Genomic DNA, 18,832 nt, shown 5'->3' on the forward strand with positions numbered 1-18,832 from the left:
CAGCACCATACCCTGTATACAAATACCAACTTCTAAAAATATTTTATAAATAAGAAATATCTTACCAAAGTTACTATTGCAAATTCAGCTGTTAGGTTTGTGGCTTTAAAAAGAACATGGACGAATCTGTAAATAAACTTGTGTTCAGGAACACACTCAAAGTATTCCTTTGGCATCTTTCCTCGCTGAAAGAAGAAAGGATGTGATAAGTATCCATTGGAAAAAAAAATGAAGTATTCTTAACACAGCAGTATTCATACTTATGCCTATGTGTCATTTAGAACAATTTGGATTGGGGAGATGTCTTTTTAGTTTCTAAAATATGAACAGTGGGATCTTAAGATACCACAATGATTCAATACTCATCAACATTCAGTGAAAAAAATGGGCTGAAGCTCAGAAAATTTTTATGTTCCTTTCTACTCTTTTTCCCACAGAATTCTATAAAAATGTAAACTGCTTTTAGGCGTTAAAGTCTTACAATAATTCATTCTTCTCTGCAATAAACTTTGAAAAAACACATTTAGTTTTCTGTGACCATAAGGCTCTAAGGCTGCACCATTCAATACAATGGTCACTAGCCACATGTGGCTATTATGTACCTGAGGAAGTACATCTTTTAATTTGCACACCATTTATTTAAATTTAATTTTTTTTATTTCTATTCACAGAAATCATGTATATGTGTTAAAGGCATTTACAAAAATTTATATCGTTTGATGCTACTGACAATTATCTTTTTAAAAGATACATTTTCTGTTATTTGGATTATGTATTTACTCTTATTAGCTCACTAATTAACCAGAGCTGCAGGTCATTTCTTATTCCAGCACATCCTTTTTATAACACTTCTTTAATAAGATGATTAGATGCAACATGGCATGGGGAAGAAGACTTAAAAATGTCCTTTGACTTCAGCATGAAACAAACACAAGTCTATAAGGACATACGGCCTCAATAAAAGTGACACTTACAGTAAGTGGATGTAATTGCTCGTCAAATATATCGAGGGATTTATCTGCATCTCTATAAAGTAAAAATGGGCATTTAAGAAATTAATTCAGAAATGATTAATATCTTAGTAAAATATCTGTTTAGTAAAATAATGCCTCCTGTGTGCTTTGGTGTTTGCTTCACCAAGGCAAACCGTTTTACAAATTCTTCTCTTGGAGCCTGACCTTCAGAGGGTCTCCTGGACTCTTACCACTCAGCACATCAAGTCCTGTGAAGTCTTTTATTACAGTAACCAGTCAGAATTGCCAGGAAGTACTGACCCTTCCTAACAGGCCATGGTAATGAACCTGTTATATTTTCACTCCTCTAACCTGACATTGGAACACAAGAATGTTTTAGAAAGCAGTAGTAATGGGCAATAAAGTATTTAGAACTTAAATAAAAGTGAATATGGTTGAGTGCGGCGGCTCACGCCTTAATCCCAGCACTTTGGGAGGCCGAGGCGGGCAGATCACAAGGTTAGGAGATCGAGACCATCCTAGCCAACATAGTGAAACATCTCTACGACAAACACACACACACACACACACACACACACACACACACACACACACACACATATCAGCTGGGCATGGTGGCATGCGCCTGTAGTCCCAGTTACTCAGGAGGCTGAGACAGGAGAATCACTTGAACCTAGGAGGTGGAGGTTGCAGTGAGCCAAGATCGTGCCACTGCACTCCAGCCTACTGACAGGACGAGACTCCGTCTCAATAAATAAATAAATAAATAAATAAATAAATAAATAAATAGATAAATGTGAATGCGTTTCAGATTTTTGTAGTCTTTTTCTCTTAATAATTACTAATTAAAAAGTATTAATATAATAATGACTATCAATTACTGATAATAGTATAATTCTCTTTATTATCATTTTCTCGGTATTAGATTCTCATGATATATTTATTTAAGTAGCTTGAATTAAAAACTTATCTGTTTTTTTATTTTGAAGTAGGCCAGTCTTTGATGAATTTAAGAGGTTAATACAGCGAATACATTTTGCCTGTATAAGAAACCAATGGTTCTTGCAATGTGCTCTGTGGACCTCTGGAGATCCCCTACACCATTTTTCATGAGGCCCAAGCAGCCAAAACTATTCTGATAAAAATACTAATTCAGCCTGAGAAAGCTGATTAAACACAAAAAATAAAATAATTTTTAAAAGGATATGAAGGCATTGCCTGCTTTCTCACTGTTTGACACTTGCCATGATTTTATAAAAGCAAGTGGGTGAAATAGCTGGTTTCTCAGCATAAATCAAGGTGACCAAATTACACTAGTAGTCATTCTATTCTCCACAGCCCCTTACAGTTAAAAAAGAGAGTCTGATTTAGTTAAGAATGTCTTTGATGAAGCAGTAAAAATTAATGGTATTATTAAATCTTGACCTTCCTATTTAATACTCTGAAAAAGTGGAAAGTTAACAAGAAGCACTTCTTCTAACTGCAGTATGGTTGTTAAGAAAAAGAACTGGTGATTTAAATGTAAACTGAATAATCACTTTTTTAAATAAAATGTTGTTTTTACTTAAAGGTAAAACAACTATCATTCTCAAAAATGAATAAAGTGAGCCTTTTACATCATGGAAAATAAGTGTTCCCCTACTGGTGAAAGTGTAAATTAGTTCAACCATTGTGGAAGATAGTCTGGAGATTCCCCAAAGACCTACAGACAGAATTACCATTCAACCGACCAATCCCGTTTCTGACTATATACCTAAAAGAATATAAATCATTCTATTATAAAGTCACATGCACCCATAGTCTTACTGTAGCACTATTCACAAAAGCAAAGATATAGAATCAACATAAATGCCCATCAATGTTAGACTGGATAAAGAAAATGTGGTATACATATACCATGGAATACTATGCAGTCATAAAAAGAACAAGATCATGTCCTTTGCAGGAATATGAATGGAGCTGGAGGCCATTATCCTTAGCAAACTAACACAAGAATAGAAAACCAAATATCACATGTTCCCATTGATGAGAGCTAAATGATGGAAACACATTAACACATAGAGGGGAACAACACACACTAAAATCTTTTGGACGATGGAAGGTGAGAAGAGGAAGAGGATCAGAAAAAATAACTACTGGGTACTAGGCTTAATACCTGGGCAATGAAATAATATGTACAACAAATCCCCATGACACAAGTTTACCTAGGTAACAAACCTGCGCATACACCCATGAACTTAATATAAAATCTAAACTAAAAAAGAGAATAACTGTTCTCAATGATAATAGTCAAGCTTTCAAGCTGAAAACCAGAACTTTGGAAAACACACTTCTTCTACTGTAAACTTGACAGCTTCTCAGTACTTAAAGAACTTTTAATAAGACATGGTGATACTAACAAAAGTGAGTTTTTGACACAACAAGACATAAACCATTATTTCCCAAATAACCAATGCGTACTATTATACAAGCAAGCATGGGAAGAAGACCCATTTACTGTGCAAGAAAAATCAGTGAGTATTGATGAAATAAATGTATTGATATGTAAAATTCCCCTGTAACTAAGAAACGAGCACTTGTGGAGTTTTGAGGTAGTATTAAAGAACACTCACAATTATCTAAAAGCTTTAAAGATATATCTTTTGGTAGTTGCATATTTGCATGAAGCTTGATCATCTTATTGCTTCTCTAAAAAAATTGCGGAGAATACAGCTGTCTTCTATTACGCCAAACTTTAGAGGTTTGCAATAATATCAATATGTGACACACTTTTTACTCTACTTTTTATTGTAGAGAAGTTATTTTTCTTTAAAAAATGTTATTTATGTTAGCGATATAGTTCTCAGAAAATATTTTTGTCGTCACAACCTACGTTATTGCTTACTACTGACATCTAGTGGGTAAAAACCATCAATGCTACTAAACTTTCTGCAATGCACCAATAAAGAGCATTTATTTCCTCAAAACAAAGCATTATCTAGCTCAAAATATCAATAGTGCTAAGGTAGTAAAATCTAAACCAGAAACAGATTTTTAAAAGATCTCGATTTTAATTTCTTACACAGTATATAAACACAGATTCTTTGGGATTCTCAGTGAGTTAGGACTTAAAAGAGTCTTAAGGGTAAAAGAAAACACAAATAATCTGCTTCAATATTTTAGTAGGCACAATACAGCTGATGACGTCTATAGCTATGAACTAACACTGAACTTGATATTATAAAATGTAATCAATTGGAATAACAAGAAAGATTTTAAAAGAGCTCACCTTTTCTTCATGTGATAATATATTGCTAAGGCCACACTATAGAAAGAGAAAAAATCATAACAATAGATTTTATCATTTGTTGGGTCTAAAAACTTTTTTAAAAAGGGAGGAGGAAGAAATTATCCCAGTGGCTCTGAAATTTAAATCTTTTACTTCAGAACACTACTATTAGGGCACTATATTCTTGTTTTAGTTTTTTGGTTTTTAACAAAAATATGAGGATCAAAATGCTAGGCAATATACTGTTAGAAGACATGTTTCTGTTGATGATTATAATATATAAATCATAACATATTTCCCTGTTACATGTTCTTCTACCCACAAAACCTTTCATCCCATGCAATTTATACCCATGTGTACATATGCTTAAATTTAAGACATACACTAGTGCTTTTTTAAAGTTGTTAGGCCCTGCACTTTAGTTGATTTAATTAACTATCTCCTACCCACCCATATTTTATTATTTCCTAAAAATTAATGATAAAAGTGTTTTATACCAAATTAAATCACTTAAAACCACTTTTGCGTAATTAATGTTAGTAAACCTAAGTACACACAAAATCAATCATAGCTCTCTGAAAATAAGCAGTGCTAACGATAATGCAGCATAGCACTACACAGTATCATATTAAGGGCAGGTACTTTCAATTAGTTTAAATGAAATATTTACGAACAAATAAAACTCTTCAGATATATGTTACATAATTCTTATCTACAGACACTGTGTATCAGGAAACATAAGTTATGTTTTTCCATCTGCCCACAACATCTAAAATGAGGCTCAAATAATTGAAGGAAGGCAAATCTGAATTTTAACAGTAGGCCTATATAATATTAGCACTTTTTAAAAAGCTTGTAACATTAGTATCTAAGATGGCTATGTCTATAGTGCTTCAAGAAGTTTTTAATCTCTAAAATAATTTTAAAATAACAGAATTTGAAGTTACCTGCTGAAAAGGACCAAGGATCTAAATGACATTTACTCCAACACCATTTTATAGATAAGAAAAACAATGTTTAAAATTGACTTGCCCAATGTCCCACCACATAGGAGCAGTTTGTTGTCCTAAATTCAAATCAGGCAGTGGCTCTCGAACTTTGCTACACATTGGAATCAACTGAGGAGCTTTAAAAACTGCCTTCTTTTTAACATGAAACATTTTGATTTAATTAGCCTTGTGTATAACTTTGAACATCGGGTTGTTGTTAAAATGTCCCAAGTGATTCGAATGTACAGCAGGGTTTTGGAATGATTGAGTTGGCGTTCAAATCAGAACCTTCTGAGATGCTTTTATCCATATAAGAATGCCTCACATTCATCCCTATTTTCTTAAAAGGCTTCTGAGTGCCTAGAGTTGAAAGAGAGGTGGAGGTAGGAAGAAGCATGTGATTGCAGACATACATTTTAAGAAAACTTGCATAAGTAATCAAATGTGGTCCATGCATTCCATTGAGAACAATGCTCTACTCACCTGTATAAAACATTTTCCAAAATCTGTTCATAAACCCACTTTGTCCTATTAATTTGCTCAATAAACCTTTATTTTACCAATAGTGAATATACCAGGTGATCATTTATCAAACTTGCTGACAGAAAATTAAAACTACACTTAAAGTAGAATTCTAAAAATTAGAATGATGGAGAAAAAAGATAAAATTTATTAATACTTGTTTGAGCAGGATTAATCTTTAAAACTACTTCTGAATTGTATATTAACATATTACAATCTTTTGAATAGAAGCCAGGGACTCTAGCCAAAGTACAGCAATTTTTTTTTTTCCCCAAGGATTTAGAGACTTGGCTGAATACAGAAGTTTAGTGATTAATTAATAGGTCACAAAGCTTAAGACTTTAGACAGAGTTTGAGTCAAGTTCTTGATGAAACACAATTTTATCTCAACCACTGTTAGAAGTGAGATAGAAAAATGGCATTATTATGAGTGTAAACTTCCTACTTTTAATTAGAATAGAAGTTACTGACAACTGGTTTGGCTAGGAAAGCTAGTGCATTAGAAACAAAATTGTTTATAAGCAGCTATGTTTATAGAATGAAAAGTAAAACTGACAACCATCCTCTTGTGAAGGAAAAGAAGTAAAATGAAAGATAAAGACGTTAATATTCTAAATTAGCACTTTCCAAACTGTGTTCTAAAACTGTGTTCTAAAAATTAAACACTCATAATCCAAGCCGATGATAATGATGTTCTCTAGGCAACCCCAACAGAGCTGGTGGTGGTTTTGTTGCTTTTAAAATAAACTTGAAAGGCTCATCTTAGGTTGTTCTAAAAGTGCATCTTCAGTTGTGCCCTATGAGGTGTTCATGCAAAATGAAGGGAAGTCAAATGCAGATACACTACGGTGCCAGTAGAGAAACAGTTGTTCCTTCTTCCAACATTAATGTCAAAAGTAGTACATATTGATTTATTTAGGCCTGTAACTCATAAAAAACCCCTTTTTTGGGGGGGGGGAATGTCCTATAAAGGACACCTATCCTACTCATTGTATTCAACATTGTCAGAAGGCAAATAAGCATCAAATAAATAACTACACTTTTCCACGGATTGATTATTTGCTAACCAATTTTCCCTTCCAATGTGAAGTCTAAAGTTAAAGGAGAAACTGAAAATTAATAGTTTTTGAAAATTAATATTTAGAATTGGAAATCAATATATAGTTGACAACAGTTTCTTAGACTGATTGCTGAAAAAGACAATCAAATGACTGAAATAACTGAGGATGGCTGGGATGATTTTAGAAAAAGGGGCTGTGTCCCTTGACTTCATAGTTGTACTCACGATTTTATTGTGGTTGTAAAATGAGGCTGGCTGACTGTGCTGTCATCTAAGTATATGGTTGAACACGAGCTGTACTTTGTAGTTAAAGGCTTAGTAGATAGCTGAAGGGGAAGGGAAATAGAAGAAAATATCACAGTAAGTTAAACTGATAAAAGTGTATTTTTTCCCATTGATTAAAATGTCAAATGACAAAGTACTAAGGTACTTCTTATACTTCGTGAACCGAGTGTGGAATCATGTGCACTCCATGGGAAACCCATTGGAGGCTCTTAAATTCAACAGAGGATGTTTGAGAAATGGGTTATAAAAGGCTACCCTTAATATGATACCTATCATCAGACCTGGCAAGCGTCTATTGTGAATTCTCCTTTATAAATAATGAGAAATGTCTAAGATTTCAGTGTTTTTAAAGCAATGTAAAGCAGCTGAGATTTTCTATTATTTACTTACTACAATAAACTGTAATGCGTTAAATAATATTGGCACAAGAGCATTTTATTGCAATGAATGAAGATTAATGCTACATTACTAAGTTACTAATCCTAAATGTAATCTTCCAGGAGACAGTGGGACAAAACAAGTGTTTTAGATTCAGAAGCTCTGTGTGCCAGTGCTGCTCCATAACCAACAATAGAGAAAGTCATAGCATTCTCTAGTCCTGTTTTCTTACATGGAAGATAAAAAGACTCTGACTTTAATATTATCTCACACCCCGAAAACAGATAAAAAAGACAACTCTAGGAATTTAACTTTCACTTCATGTTTCAATAAGACTGCCAGGACATCACTCTCATGAATGGAAAAACAAATAACACTCTTTCAAAAGTTGATTCATTTTATTCTACAAGTCATTTGACCTGCTCGTACACATTTTCCTGCCACACATTTTCCTTCTGCTCTCTGCCTAGGATTCTTTTTCTTTGTCCCAGCAAGCATGACCCCATTCACCCTCTGAGATTCCTTTGCCAGCAACCACACCACAAAATATTTCCATTTTTGTAAACTAGTCAGTCTAATTCACAACTCGTTACATGATACCAATTCTTACAGAGTACTTCCCTCATAAGAAAATAGGTCTTTCCAAGGAAGGGAGAGTCCTTTCTTCTCTACCTGGAGATGCTGAGCACAGAATTTTGGACAAGTTTAGAAGTTCAACAGGTGCTTGACAAATTAATTAAATCAGTTCCAATTTGGAAGATAAATCTTACTATATTTAATTATATCAAAGACACTAACAGCTTACTGTTTATAGGTATTATTTCAGGTAGTCAAAGCTAGAAAGGAACAAATTATCTTCATTCAGTCAGCATAAATACCAAGAATGTAAAATTTTGCAAACTTTAACACAAAATGGAAGGTGTTACTTAGTAGTCTTAAGGTTGAATAACGAAGACTAGAAAATCATCATACCTCATAGTTTAGTAAGCCAAAACCAAAACATCACCATCAAAGGTCCAGTATCTGTTGAACTCCTATACTGACTTTTTTTTCATTGTACCTGTTGCCTTTTGTTTTAGCCCATTGAAAATTCTGAAGTTTACTTTTGTCTCTCTGCTTTTTGGGACGACAAATTTTAGGTATGTTTTTAAAGAATTAACTTTTTTTTTTTTTTTTTTTTGAGACAGGGTCTCACTTTGCTGCCCAGGCTGGAGTGCAATGGTACAATCAGAGCTAACAGCAGCCTCAAACTCCTGGGCTCAAGTAATCCTCTGCCTTAGTCTGCTGAGTAGGTAAGACAACAGGCACATGCCACCATGCCTGGCTAATTTGTTTTTTTAACGTTTTTGTAGACATGCAGTCTTGCTATGTTGATCAGGCTAAAAATGAACACATTTTAATTTAATATTTCCAACACTTTGGACATGAATGAAAACAGCTCCATTTATAGTATGAAGTAATGGAACAATATGGCAGGGTATAAAATTTGAATAGGAATACTAAACAAAGGCCTGCCACAGTGGCTCACACCTATAATCTCAGCACTTTGAGAGGTCAAGGCAGGCAGATCACTCGAGGTCAGGAGTCAGAGACCTGCCTGGCTAACATGGTGAAACCCTGTCTCTACTAAAATTTAGCCAGGTATGGTGGTGGGCACCTGTAATCCCAGTTACTCAGGAGACTAGAGGTGGGAGAATCACTTGAACCTGGGACATGGAGGTTGCAGTGAGGTGAGATTGCACCACTGCACTTCAGCCTGAATGAAAGAGTAAGACCTTGTCTCAGAAATAAAAAGAAAATTTTAAAAGGCCTTGGTAGAAAAGTGTAATAAGTTTATTATAAATATATATGTTAAATTCTCTGGATTAATATTAATTATACTGAAATTAAATTATAATTTACACTTTAAATATAGGTCATAAATTTGGGTTAAATATAATAGATTGACCATAAATTTATTCCCTCTCCCTCCTGAAATCTCATTAGAATTACTCATAAAAGTTATATGCAGGACCAATAGGGAAGATTGACAGTGATGATTTTTAATAAATGCTGAATTATAAAAAGTAGATAATGGAGTGGTGTCTGGCATGGTAGCACAACTTTGGTGCCTACAAGAAGTGACTGGAACAGAAACAAGCAAGCCAGTTTGTCTTCCAGAACCCAAGGCAGACTTCAACTTAGAGGGAAATGGCACCTTTGAAAGTAGGTTGAAACATAAAATAAAAGCCAGTGAGGTCAGTTGAAAATCTGTGGTTAGAGCCCCAAGTCCACCTGTCCTTCCATCTTACAAGGAATTTAAATGTATGTTCTCTGGATATATAAAAGCTGAAATTTCTGGGCTCGGAGATACCATAGTTAAAACCTGAGAGATGGAAAAAACTGTACATCAAGAACTCCACCTCTGCTTCTGGAAAGCAAGTAGCCATGCTTTTACATCCCAGGCAGAAAACTGGGAGATTCTTCTCAGAAGGAACTGAATGGTCCCAGAGTAAAGATCCCCAGATAATACACTGAAGTCCCCCAGATGAAATGCTGGCTTCATTTCCAAAATCTCACAGTGACTCTCCTTAGTGAACAGAAGTCCTGCTTCCAGTGAAAGTCAAGGACCACCATACAAGAGAGATCAAAACAACAGGAAAAAATAATGCATGGGACCAGTAAAAATTCAGAAGCAAAACTTTAAAAAAATACTCTCAACAAGAGTAACAAGAGAAATATTAAAGTATAAAGTAAAAAATATCCAAGAAGTAGAATGAAAAGACAAACTGGAAAATAGGAGGGAGTGGGAGGATTAAAAACCAATGTGGATACACGAGTCTAAGCAGCCCAGCATCTGAATAAAAAGAATATTAAAAAAAAGTAATAGAGAAAATGGAGAAGAAAAGAAATTCTCTCGAAGAGATAATCTAAAGACTTAGTAGCCCCAGTAAAGGGAAAAGATCCCCACACCAAGCTGTATTATAAAATTTCAGAATCCCAGAGAGAAAGAAGGTCCTAAAAAGCTTCTAGAGATATGTAAAACCTGGTTACAAATAATGTATCACACAATGGCAACAGATTAAAAAACAATACTATAATGAGAACAGAATTACAAAATACCTTTAGAACTGTAACATTTAGTTTCAACCTAAAATTTTATTCTGTATCAACGAGGAAGGGTTTTAAGACTGGCTGGGTCTCTCAACATATTCCCAGGTGCCTAGGAAAATGTGCTCTAGTACAACTAGAGAGGATAAAAAGGCAGAAGGAAATACAGAATCTAAGACTCAGGGAATCTCACAGAGGAGAGCAGTTATGTGAGATCTCAGAAGACTTTCAAGAGATAGCTTAGAAAAGCAAGCATGTAGCATATCTAGGAAAGCCACTGTACATTGAACTTGGATGACAAAAGGCCAAGGAAAGTTGCCCTAAGAGAAATATAAAACAGATGTATTTGAGCTGATGAATATTTTTGATATGCATGTGACAAATGTTACAACACTTGGGGTAAGAATAACTGTTAGAGAACAGGCAAATGAATATAGTCAGACAATTAATTCTATGCTAAAAATTACAGGATGTGAAAGCAGAGAGACCAGCCCGGGGCTACTTATTACTATTATTACTATATTATTATAGAACCCTCATTTATATTCTTGCTGTTGAAATCAACTAAAAAACATGGTTGTATATGGCTTTTTAATCAAATAAACTAGGATTTAACATAACATTTTAAAAATAAGCAGTAGTACTGGATGTTTAAATTTATATTACATTAACAGCCAGCATTTGGCTGGGTAAACTAATGTAGGCGAGGAAAAGGATTATCTGGGAGAAGTGCAGAAGTGCTCAGATATCAGAACCATTTAAATGAATGAAGGATATGTAATGCAGATGCACAGCTGAAACACCATATGACTTAGCAGTAAATAATACTGGTATAAGCAGAATCATGTAAATATTACTGATTTAATAAAAAATGTGCTACAATTGGAAAAAACAGTGGGGAAAAAATAACATCATGGTGTACCCGGAAAGCTGTGCTTTTACCTGCTATACCAGAAAGTCAATAGATAGTGTGGAAAATTAACTTAGCTATTCTAATTTTGTTGTTTGATTTATTTTAAGATTAAATAAAGACTTTTATACCACAACCAGATTCCTAAAATTTAACTTACGTGTCACATCCTTTAAAAGGTGGACACACTAAGCTAAAGACTTTTCTGCATAAATCTGATACTTGGAAAGATAGAAGGCATTTACAAAGTCCACAAAGAGAGTTCCATGCTAATAGCACTGGGTCCCCATTTTATTTTTAAGGAATCAAGATAGAAATATTTTACTTCAAACTATGAATTTCTTAACTTTGTGACTATTTACTTACATGGTTTGTGCATCTGCTCTTTCTCTTTTCTTGAACTAAGAATAAAAAAAATAGTTCTGGTACAAATATCACAAAATAAAATAGTTGCTAGCATCTGATTGATTATCCCTATGCAAAATGAGACAAAATTACATTTAAAAATAATTTCCAACTGTTTATAATTTAAATTATAGGGCATAATAAATCTCATAAAGTAAAATCTAAAAACTTGGCTTTACTTTTTGTCCTAACAGATATTCTATTACATTTACAACTAGGCATGGTGGCACGCGCCTGTTATCCCAGCTACTTGGGAGGCTGAGGCAGGAGAATTGCTTGAATCAGGAGGCGGAGGTTGCAGTGAGTCAAGATTGCACCATTGCACTCCGGCTGTGGGCGACAGAGCAAGACTCCGTCTCAGGGAGGGGGGTGAAATATATATATATATAGAGAGAGAATATATGTAACAGTCAAATGAAATAACCCTCATGTACAAAAAAATGGGCATAACAAATTAAGCCAGATGAGAAATTTAACTAATAAATAAGTTTAACTGTTGCATATATGAGCCACAATTCATTGGTATTTTCTCACTCTGCGTTTACACATGGGTTACTTTAATTACCAGACTCTAAGAGCTAGCAGCGCTAAGAACTAGTTCCTGGCCAGGTACAAATCTGCAGATGCACCAGAATCCCTGTAAGCATCTCAAACCACTTATTGGTCATCAACTAATATGTCACTAACAAAAAAAATGTGTCTTTGCACAACTGGAAAGTAACCTATCTTACATTTAAATTTTAAAATGAGTTTGCAAACTTAATTTGACATAGTATCTGCAGCAAAGGAAATCATTTTTTTTTTTTCTAACAAAGGCCAGAATAATAAAAGCTCCAAGAGGGACTTGGGCCATGTTTGTTTCCTACACTGCCTCCTCCTTTGATGCTGGAAGGCCTTGAAGGCAAACATTCCTACCACTGAAGACTTGAGGGACATGAAATAGCCTTCACTGCTTCCACACACTCTGTGAGAAGCCCATGGCTCTGGAAGAAACTGATAAATACAATTCTGATATGGTTTAGGTATTTCCCCCAACTCCAGATCTCATATGAGAATGTGACCCTCAATGTTGGAGACAGAGCCTCCTGGGAAGTGTTTGGGTAATGGCGGTGGATTCCTTATGAATGGCTTGGTGCCATCCTCACAATAGTGAGCAAATTCTCATTCTGGTAATTTACATAAGAGCTAGTTAAGAGTGTGGCACCTTCCCCCTTCCCCTCTCCGTTGCTCCCTCTCTCATGTGAAACCACTTGCTCTCCTTGCCTTCCATTATAATTGTAAGCTTGGTGAGGCCCTCAGCAGAAGCAGGTGTTGAAGCTATGCTAGTAAAACCTGTAGAACTAGGAGCCAATTAAACTTTTTTAAAAAATAAATTACCCAGACTCAGGTATGTCTTTATAGCAATGCAAAAATGAACAAACACAAGTCCTGACCAGAAATGACTGACTTAAGGCAGGCAAAATCTACACAAACCATAAAAGCACACTTAGAAACCCATATTTTATTGTGCTGCATTACTTCAAATATTATTATGGAACCCTCATTTATATTTTTGCTGTTGAAATCAACTAAAAAACTTGGTTGTGTATGGCTTTTTAATCAAATAAACTAGAATTTAACATAACATTTTAAAAATAAGCAGTAGTGCTGGATGTTTACATTTATATTACATTAACAGGAAAAGTTTAATAGCTTAAAAGTTTTGAGTAGCATAAACTTGGATGTGATAAACTCATATGGTTAAAGCACTGTATAAGAAGAGGCTGAAATCACAAATTCAATCCCCATTGATGAACAAATGATTTTTTATTTGTTTAAATAAAAACCAAGCTGAAGCCTAAATTAGATCATTCATCATTAAAATGAACTCTTTGGAGCAAGGGAAAAAGGGCAAAAGACAAAAAATTATGAATAAAGATAAATCTATGACTACTCTTAAATCACGACAAATGGTATTGCTAAAAGGTAGCAAAATGTGTGAACAGAGAGTTTACATGTTTTCACTCACACAGTAACAACTAAAGTATATCACACATTAAAATAGGACAATCGAATATATGAAAAGTTGAAAAATTTAAACCAATATAAGTTTCTCTAAATACTTTCTATAATACACTCATTGTGACAGAGAGTTTTCAGTCGTCTTCTTGGTGGAAAAACAATGTCGTCTCACCATCTGTTTGATATTTTCGCAGGAAGATTGTGCTTGCCCTTGGATCATCAGAAGGGTTTGGCTCCAAAGCTCTATCTACAGAGAAAAAAAATGTGATAATTTATGTGAATCGAAAAAATGATTTTTAAAATAGCTACATATTCATTTTAATCACTTTAAATAGTCCTGAAAAAAGTTTCTAATAATAAATATGAAGGAAATAAAGGCAAAAATATAATAATTCTACTTGGGAATGCAAAATTATAGTCTCTCTGTATATATATGGAATAAAACTGAGCTATGTCAAGGACTTTCAAAGAGACTAAAACTAAATAATCTAATGCAAAAGAGAAGTCATATACATGCCCTGCTCCTTCTGCTGCAAAACTCTGCTCCTTAGTTCAGCTAAAACCAGGTTCTTGTCACATGACCAAGAAAGATTAGGCTCAAGGACACATTGAAGGGTGAGTAGAATATAATTTATTTGGCAAAAAGGAAAAAAAAAATCTCAGAAAAGCGAGAGGGGGTCCTTCCAGCGGGCTCCCAACTCACAGACTGAATACCAGGCCACCACACACAAGCTGAAGAGGCCAGGCTCCTCCCCACTGCACAAGATGCAAACTTCCCGTGACCCCACCCCATTCTCCCAGTGCATAGGCAGGTCACAGATTATCCAGGGACCCTGCCCCTCATCTGCCTCCTGCATCTACCCCTTCTACTTATTAAATAAAAATATAATCACTTGCCTCTCTACTGATATTTGCAGCACATTTTAGGAATAGTCTCAAGCAGGAAGTAATGCTGTGGAAAAATTACTGTCAGAAACTATTTAAATATATAAAATATGGTAAAATAAAGAGAACTGTTTTTTGGCCAATATCCCTCAGAAAATAACATGGCTAATTCATTTACTTAGCTGTGATTTATTCAGGGGCAATTCATCAAGGTAGATTTAAATGGACTGCATAAAAAGTTCAATGCTCTAATCTATAAGGACATTTTCATGTCAGAAAATGATTTTTAACTTTTGCCCTAAATTTCCAAAGCTAAAATCTCGCTTCTTTCCAACAGCATGATTCATTTGGGACTTCATCAAGAGTGCTTTTGAAACAGATCTTACTTAGACCTGCTTCTAAAAAATGTTGGCCCTACGTATGTCAAGGTAGGTCTGTTTACAGTCCACCTTGCACCAAAGTGAGATAATCCATTTAAGCAAGACTAAAAATAATATTCTGAATTTTTATTACACAAACTTTGTCATCACATAATACAAGTTGTAATAAAGGAAAACAGTACAAACCTATGACACTTCTCAGCACTGTCCATCTCAACCCACTTATCTTAAGCAATCTTGTAAGAAACTAGGTGAAGAGCCACACAGAGTAATAGTTAAGGCAATATTTTCCAAATCACATATTAATAACTGTTCTACTTTTTAAAAAGAGGTCTAGTGAGCAAATTGCAGTCCACTCTATACCTTGCTTTTACAAAATCAAAGTGCACAGTGATATAGTAAAAACTAATCAGTCTATTAGTGAATACTGTCCAACTCAGCAATTCACAAACTTATCTACCCAGGATCCTTTTCTTCCCTCCAACTAAAGTGGTTAGAATGTAGTATAAAAATAATTTGGGAGTTTCTGATTTAGCAGAAATCTGAATCATCCATTTTAATAATACTGCCATCTCACAAGAATATTACATAGCTAAAAAATCTGTTTTTTCTCCATGATTTGAAGTTCATTGGGAGAAAACTATTCTTATGCAAAAAATTTACACAAAAGTCATTTTCAAGCTTTTTCCCACATATTTGAAAATCTGATGATATAATGTTAGCTACGTGGAAAAATAAAAATCGTTTGTGCACAACATGACAGAAAGAAACTTGTATACCTGTTCCTAACCTAAAGCTTCTGGAAGAGTCCATGACTACTTTCTATCAAAAAAGCAAACATATTATCATTTCAGTGTGAAACATAACAAGTAATGTTTGCAGAATTCATATTATGTTTCAGTACCTGTGTCATAATGTTTAATTTGGAATTTTCCATGGAAGCCCAGGAAAATCATGTACAAGATTCCAAAAGTAGCAGGCTTATGCCCATACACATATATCCCGCACATAAAACCAAGACGTGCTACTGTGTATTTCAATATGAAAATCAAGAAGAAATGAAAACATACAGGAAATAAAACAAGATCACCCAAGTAACAACCCCCATTCCTGAGGTTTTATGCTGGGCATCTGACCAAGGCGTTGGCCAGTCAATCACAGTTCATCTGGGACTTCCCAAGAACTAGAGGAGAAAGGAAGAACTGACGCACAGGACTGGTAGCTGACCAGGAGTTGCCAGTGGCTCCACTGCCATCAAGAGAAGGGTATTTTCAGTAGAGATCAACAGAAAAGAGCATAACTGAGAAGGTTCTGAGGATATCATTTGATTCCTTGGTCAAGTAGTGCCTCACTGACTCCTGTTAACTCCCTAGCTATACAAGTTAATTTTTCAATAAACATTTTTAACTATTGTGAGGTGGATTTTCTTCAACTGGCAACTGTAAGAGACCTGGTTAGTCAGCACTATTGATAGTATTGATGGTTACGCTAAAGGTAGGAATAGGCAAAAGTCTCTTGCTTACTTCTTTAAGAAATGTCTTACCAAGAACAGAAATTTGCAAGAGCCAAAATAATGCCTTGTTTAAAACTCACAACCATTACTTTTTGTTTTCCTTATGCATGGTAAAAAAAAAATAACTCTAAGCAGTACACCCTTTATGTTTTGTTTTCTTACAAATGACCTCTACCCCTTTGGAAAATATTGGCTAATCAAGTGTTATTCCTATATTTTACTTAGCCAATGCCCTATTGTTGGTGATTTAGGCATTTACAAAGTTTCGTTCTTATGAAGAAAACCTTCATGTATAGTATCTTGTACTTTTTTTAGAGATCCTTAGGAAAGATTTTCAAAAGTGGAATGACTAGAACAAAGGTGACATTGTTTTCATGAATCAATATACAGCGCTAAGTTGCTTTCTAAAGAAGATATGGGCATATTAGGGGATTACAAAACACACCAGTTTTAGCTTCTAGTTCAGCTTTGGATACTTAAAAAAATTCCTACTGATGTGAAGGAGGAACACTATTGAGGCTCTAGTTTGTATTTGTTTATTAGATTATACACTTTGACCATTTTCCCATAGTTAACAATATTATTTCCACTTTGATGAGTTTCATATCATTTGTACATACTATATGTACTGAATTCACTAGGAATTTACTAGTGTTTATTTGTATGGGGTTTACAGAAAATATTCATTTTATGTCTATAGCCTACCACAATTTTCTATATAACTTGTAATTTCTGCTGATGGCAAATACCACATATTGCTATTTTATAGAATGGACACTTGAGTCATTAGACAGTAAACTTATACACATACACTGTTATTTCTGCATTCTCCATTAACTCTTTTCCCAAGAGCCTAAGAAGACTCTGAGAAATCACACTACTCGTTTTTCATTGTCACAAAAGATGGCCAACCATTAAATAAAATATTAGACTCCATAAACAGGCACATGTAGAGATTTAGAGACATCCAGAGGATAAAAACACAATAACTACACAACTTACATGTGAATGCCTTCAAAAATTATTTTTGTAACCTCCTAAAATGTTTGAAACTAGGAAAATATTTTTGATCTCATGATTAGGGGCTATAACTATCACTGTATTTTAAGACCCAGCATTTTTGTACTATCAATTTAAATTACAATGTAATCTGGCAGCATAATAGAATGATGGGGAAATGTATGACTTAAAAAAGTTATGCTCAGGTCTAAATGTAAACATCCCTCAGAAGAAGGAATCTGTAGACCCACTGACCCTGAATACTGGTTTTTCTCTAAGATTCTATTAGTCATAAGATCTATCTCAATTGTAAAGATGTTAAAAACGTAACAAAACAATGTATGCAATTTAGAATAAGTAAAATGCATTATTAAAAGCCAAAGGTGTTAAAATTATGCAACTGTAAACTGGCAAGAAATAATTTTTCTTGTCAAAATATTAAAGGGAGAAGGCAGTAATTAAAGAATTGACTGAGAGAAGGAGAATATTCAGAGAAAGAGGTTAATTTCAACATATTACTTTCATGTATCCAAAGTAAATAAAGCACATCAACACTTTCTAGCCAACTGCTGGGCATCTGTTTATGTAAAGGCTTACTGCATTTACCGACCTTCTCTATCATCCCTATACTGTACCTGGTATTAGTTTTATGGCCCATAAAAACATTCCAAGACTCTCAATTATGATGCAGTTTGAGATTTCATCTAATGCCAGACTTTTCACACTTCAGATGCTATCTACCTGATAGCCTTGAGCTGGCCTGCCTGTATCACCTGAGGACACACGTGGAGCTCCTCTGTGCCCATCTCAGGCTCACTCATGCTTTGATTCTGCTTTCCCAGGTTGGACAAGCCCACCTCCGGCTTCCTAACCACTGCTGTTCCTCCATGTCAGTTCTCAGTCTTGCCATATCTTTTTAACTCCTCGATCTGTTTTAGTGACTGTGACTGAGCTGTGACATTTTATATTAGGTAGCATACTTTCCCCCTTTATGTATTTCTTTCTTTTTATTTTTTTTTTTTTCAGAATCTCGCACTGCCACCTACGCTGGAGTGCAGTGGAGCGATCTCGGTTCACTGCAAGCTCCGCCTCCCAGGTTCACTCCATTCTCCTGCTTCAGCCTCCCCAGTAGCTGGGACTGAAGGTGCCCTCCACCACGCCTGGCTAATTTTT

At 34.8% G+C, this 18,832-nt stretch overlaps 1 protein-coding gene across 2 annotated transcripts in view; it reads right to left on the minus strand.

The window, feature by feature from the left end:
• The window catches only part of LOC126943620 (cyclin-Y-like protein 2), a 46,288-nt gene that overhangs the window by 14,727 nt on the left and 12,729 nt on the right, over positions 1-18,832 (minus strand). For both annotated transcript variants that reach the window (XR_007721774.1, XM_050772566.1), the window contains exons 2-7: positions 14,055-14,129; positions 11,843-11,877; positions 7,039-7,139; positions 4,243-4,278; positions 975-1,026; positions 66-185 (exon numbers count right to left, since the gene is read on the minus strand). Coding sequence is in view for 1 of the 2 variants with exons in the window: in XM_050772566.1 (XP_050628523.1) it covers positions 66-185; positions 975-1,026; positions 4,243-4,278; positions 7,039-7,139; positions 11,843-11,877; positions 14,055-14,129 (419 nt within the window). In the remaining variant the exon portion in view is untranslated. The remainder of the gene's footprint in view (positions 1-65; positions 186-974; positions 1,027-4,242; positions 4,279-7,038; positions 7,140-11,842; positions 11,878-14,054; positions 14,130-18,832) is intronic.

Source organism: Macaca thibetana, chromosome 19 (assembly GCF_024542745.1).
Source record: "Macaca thibetana thibetana isolate TM-01 chromosome 19, ASM2454274v1, whole genome shotgun sequence".
Classification (NCBI taxonomy): domain Eukaryota; kingdom Metazoa; phylum Chordata; class Mammalia; order Primates; family Cercopithecidae; genus Macaca; species Macaca thibetana.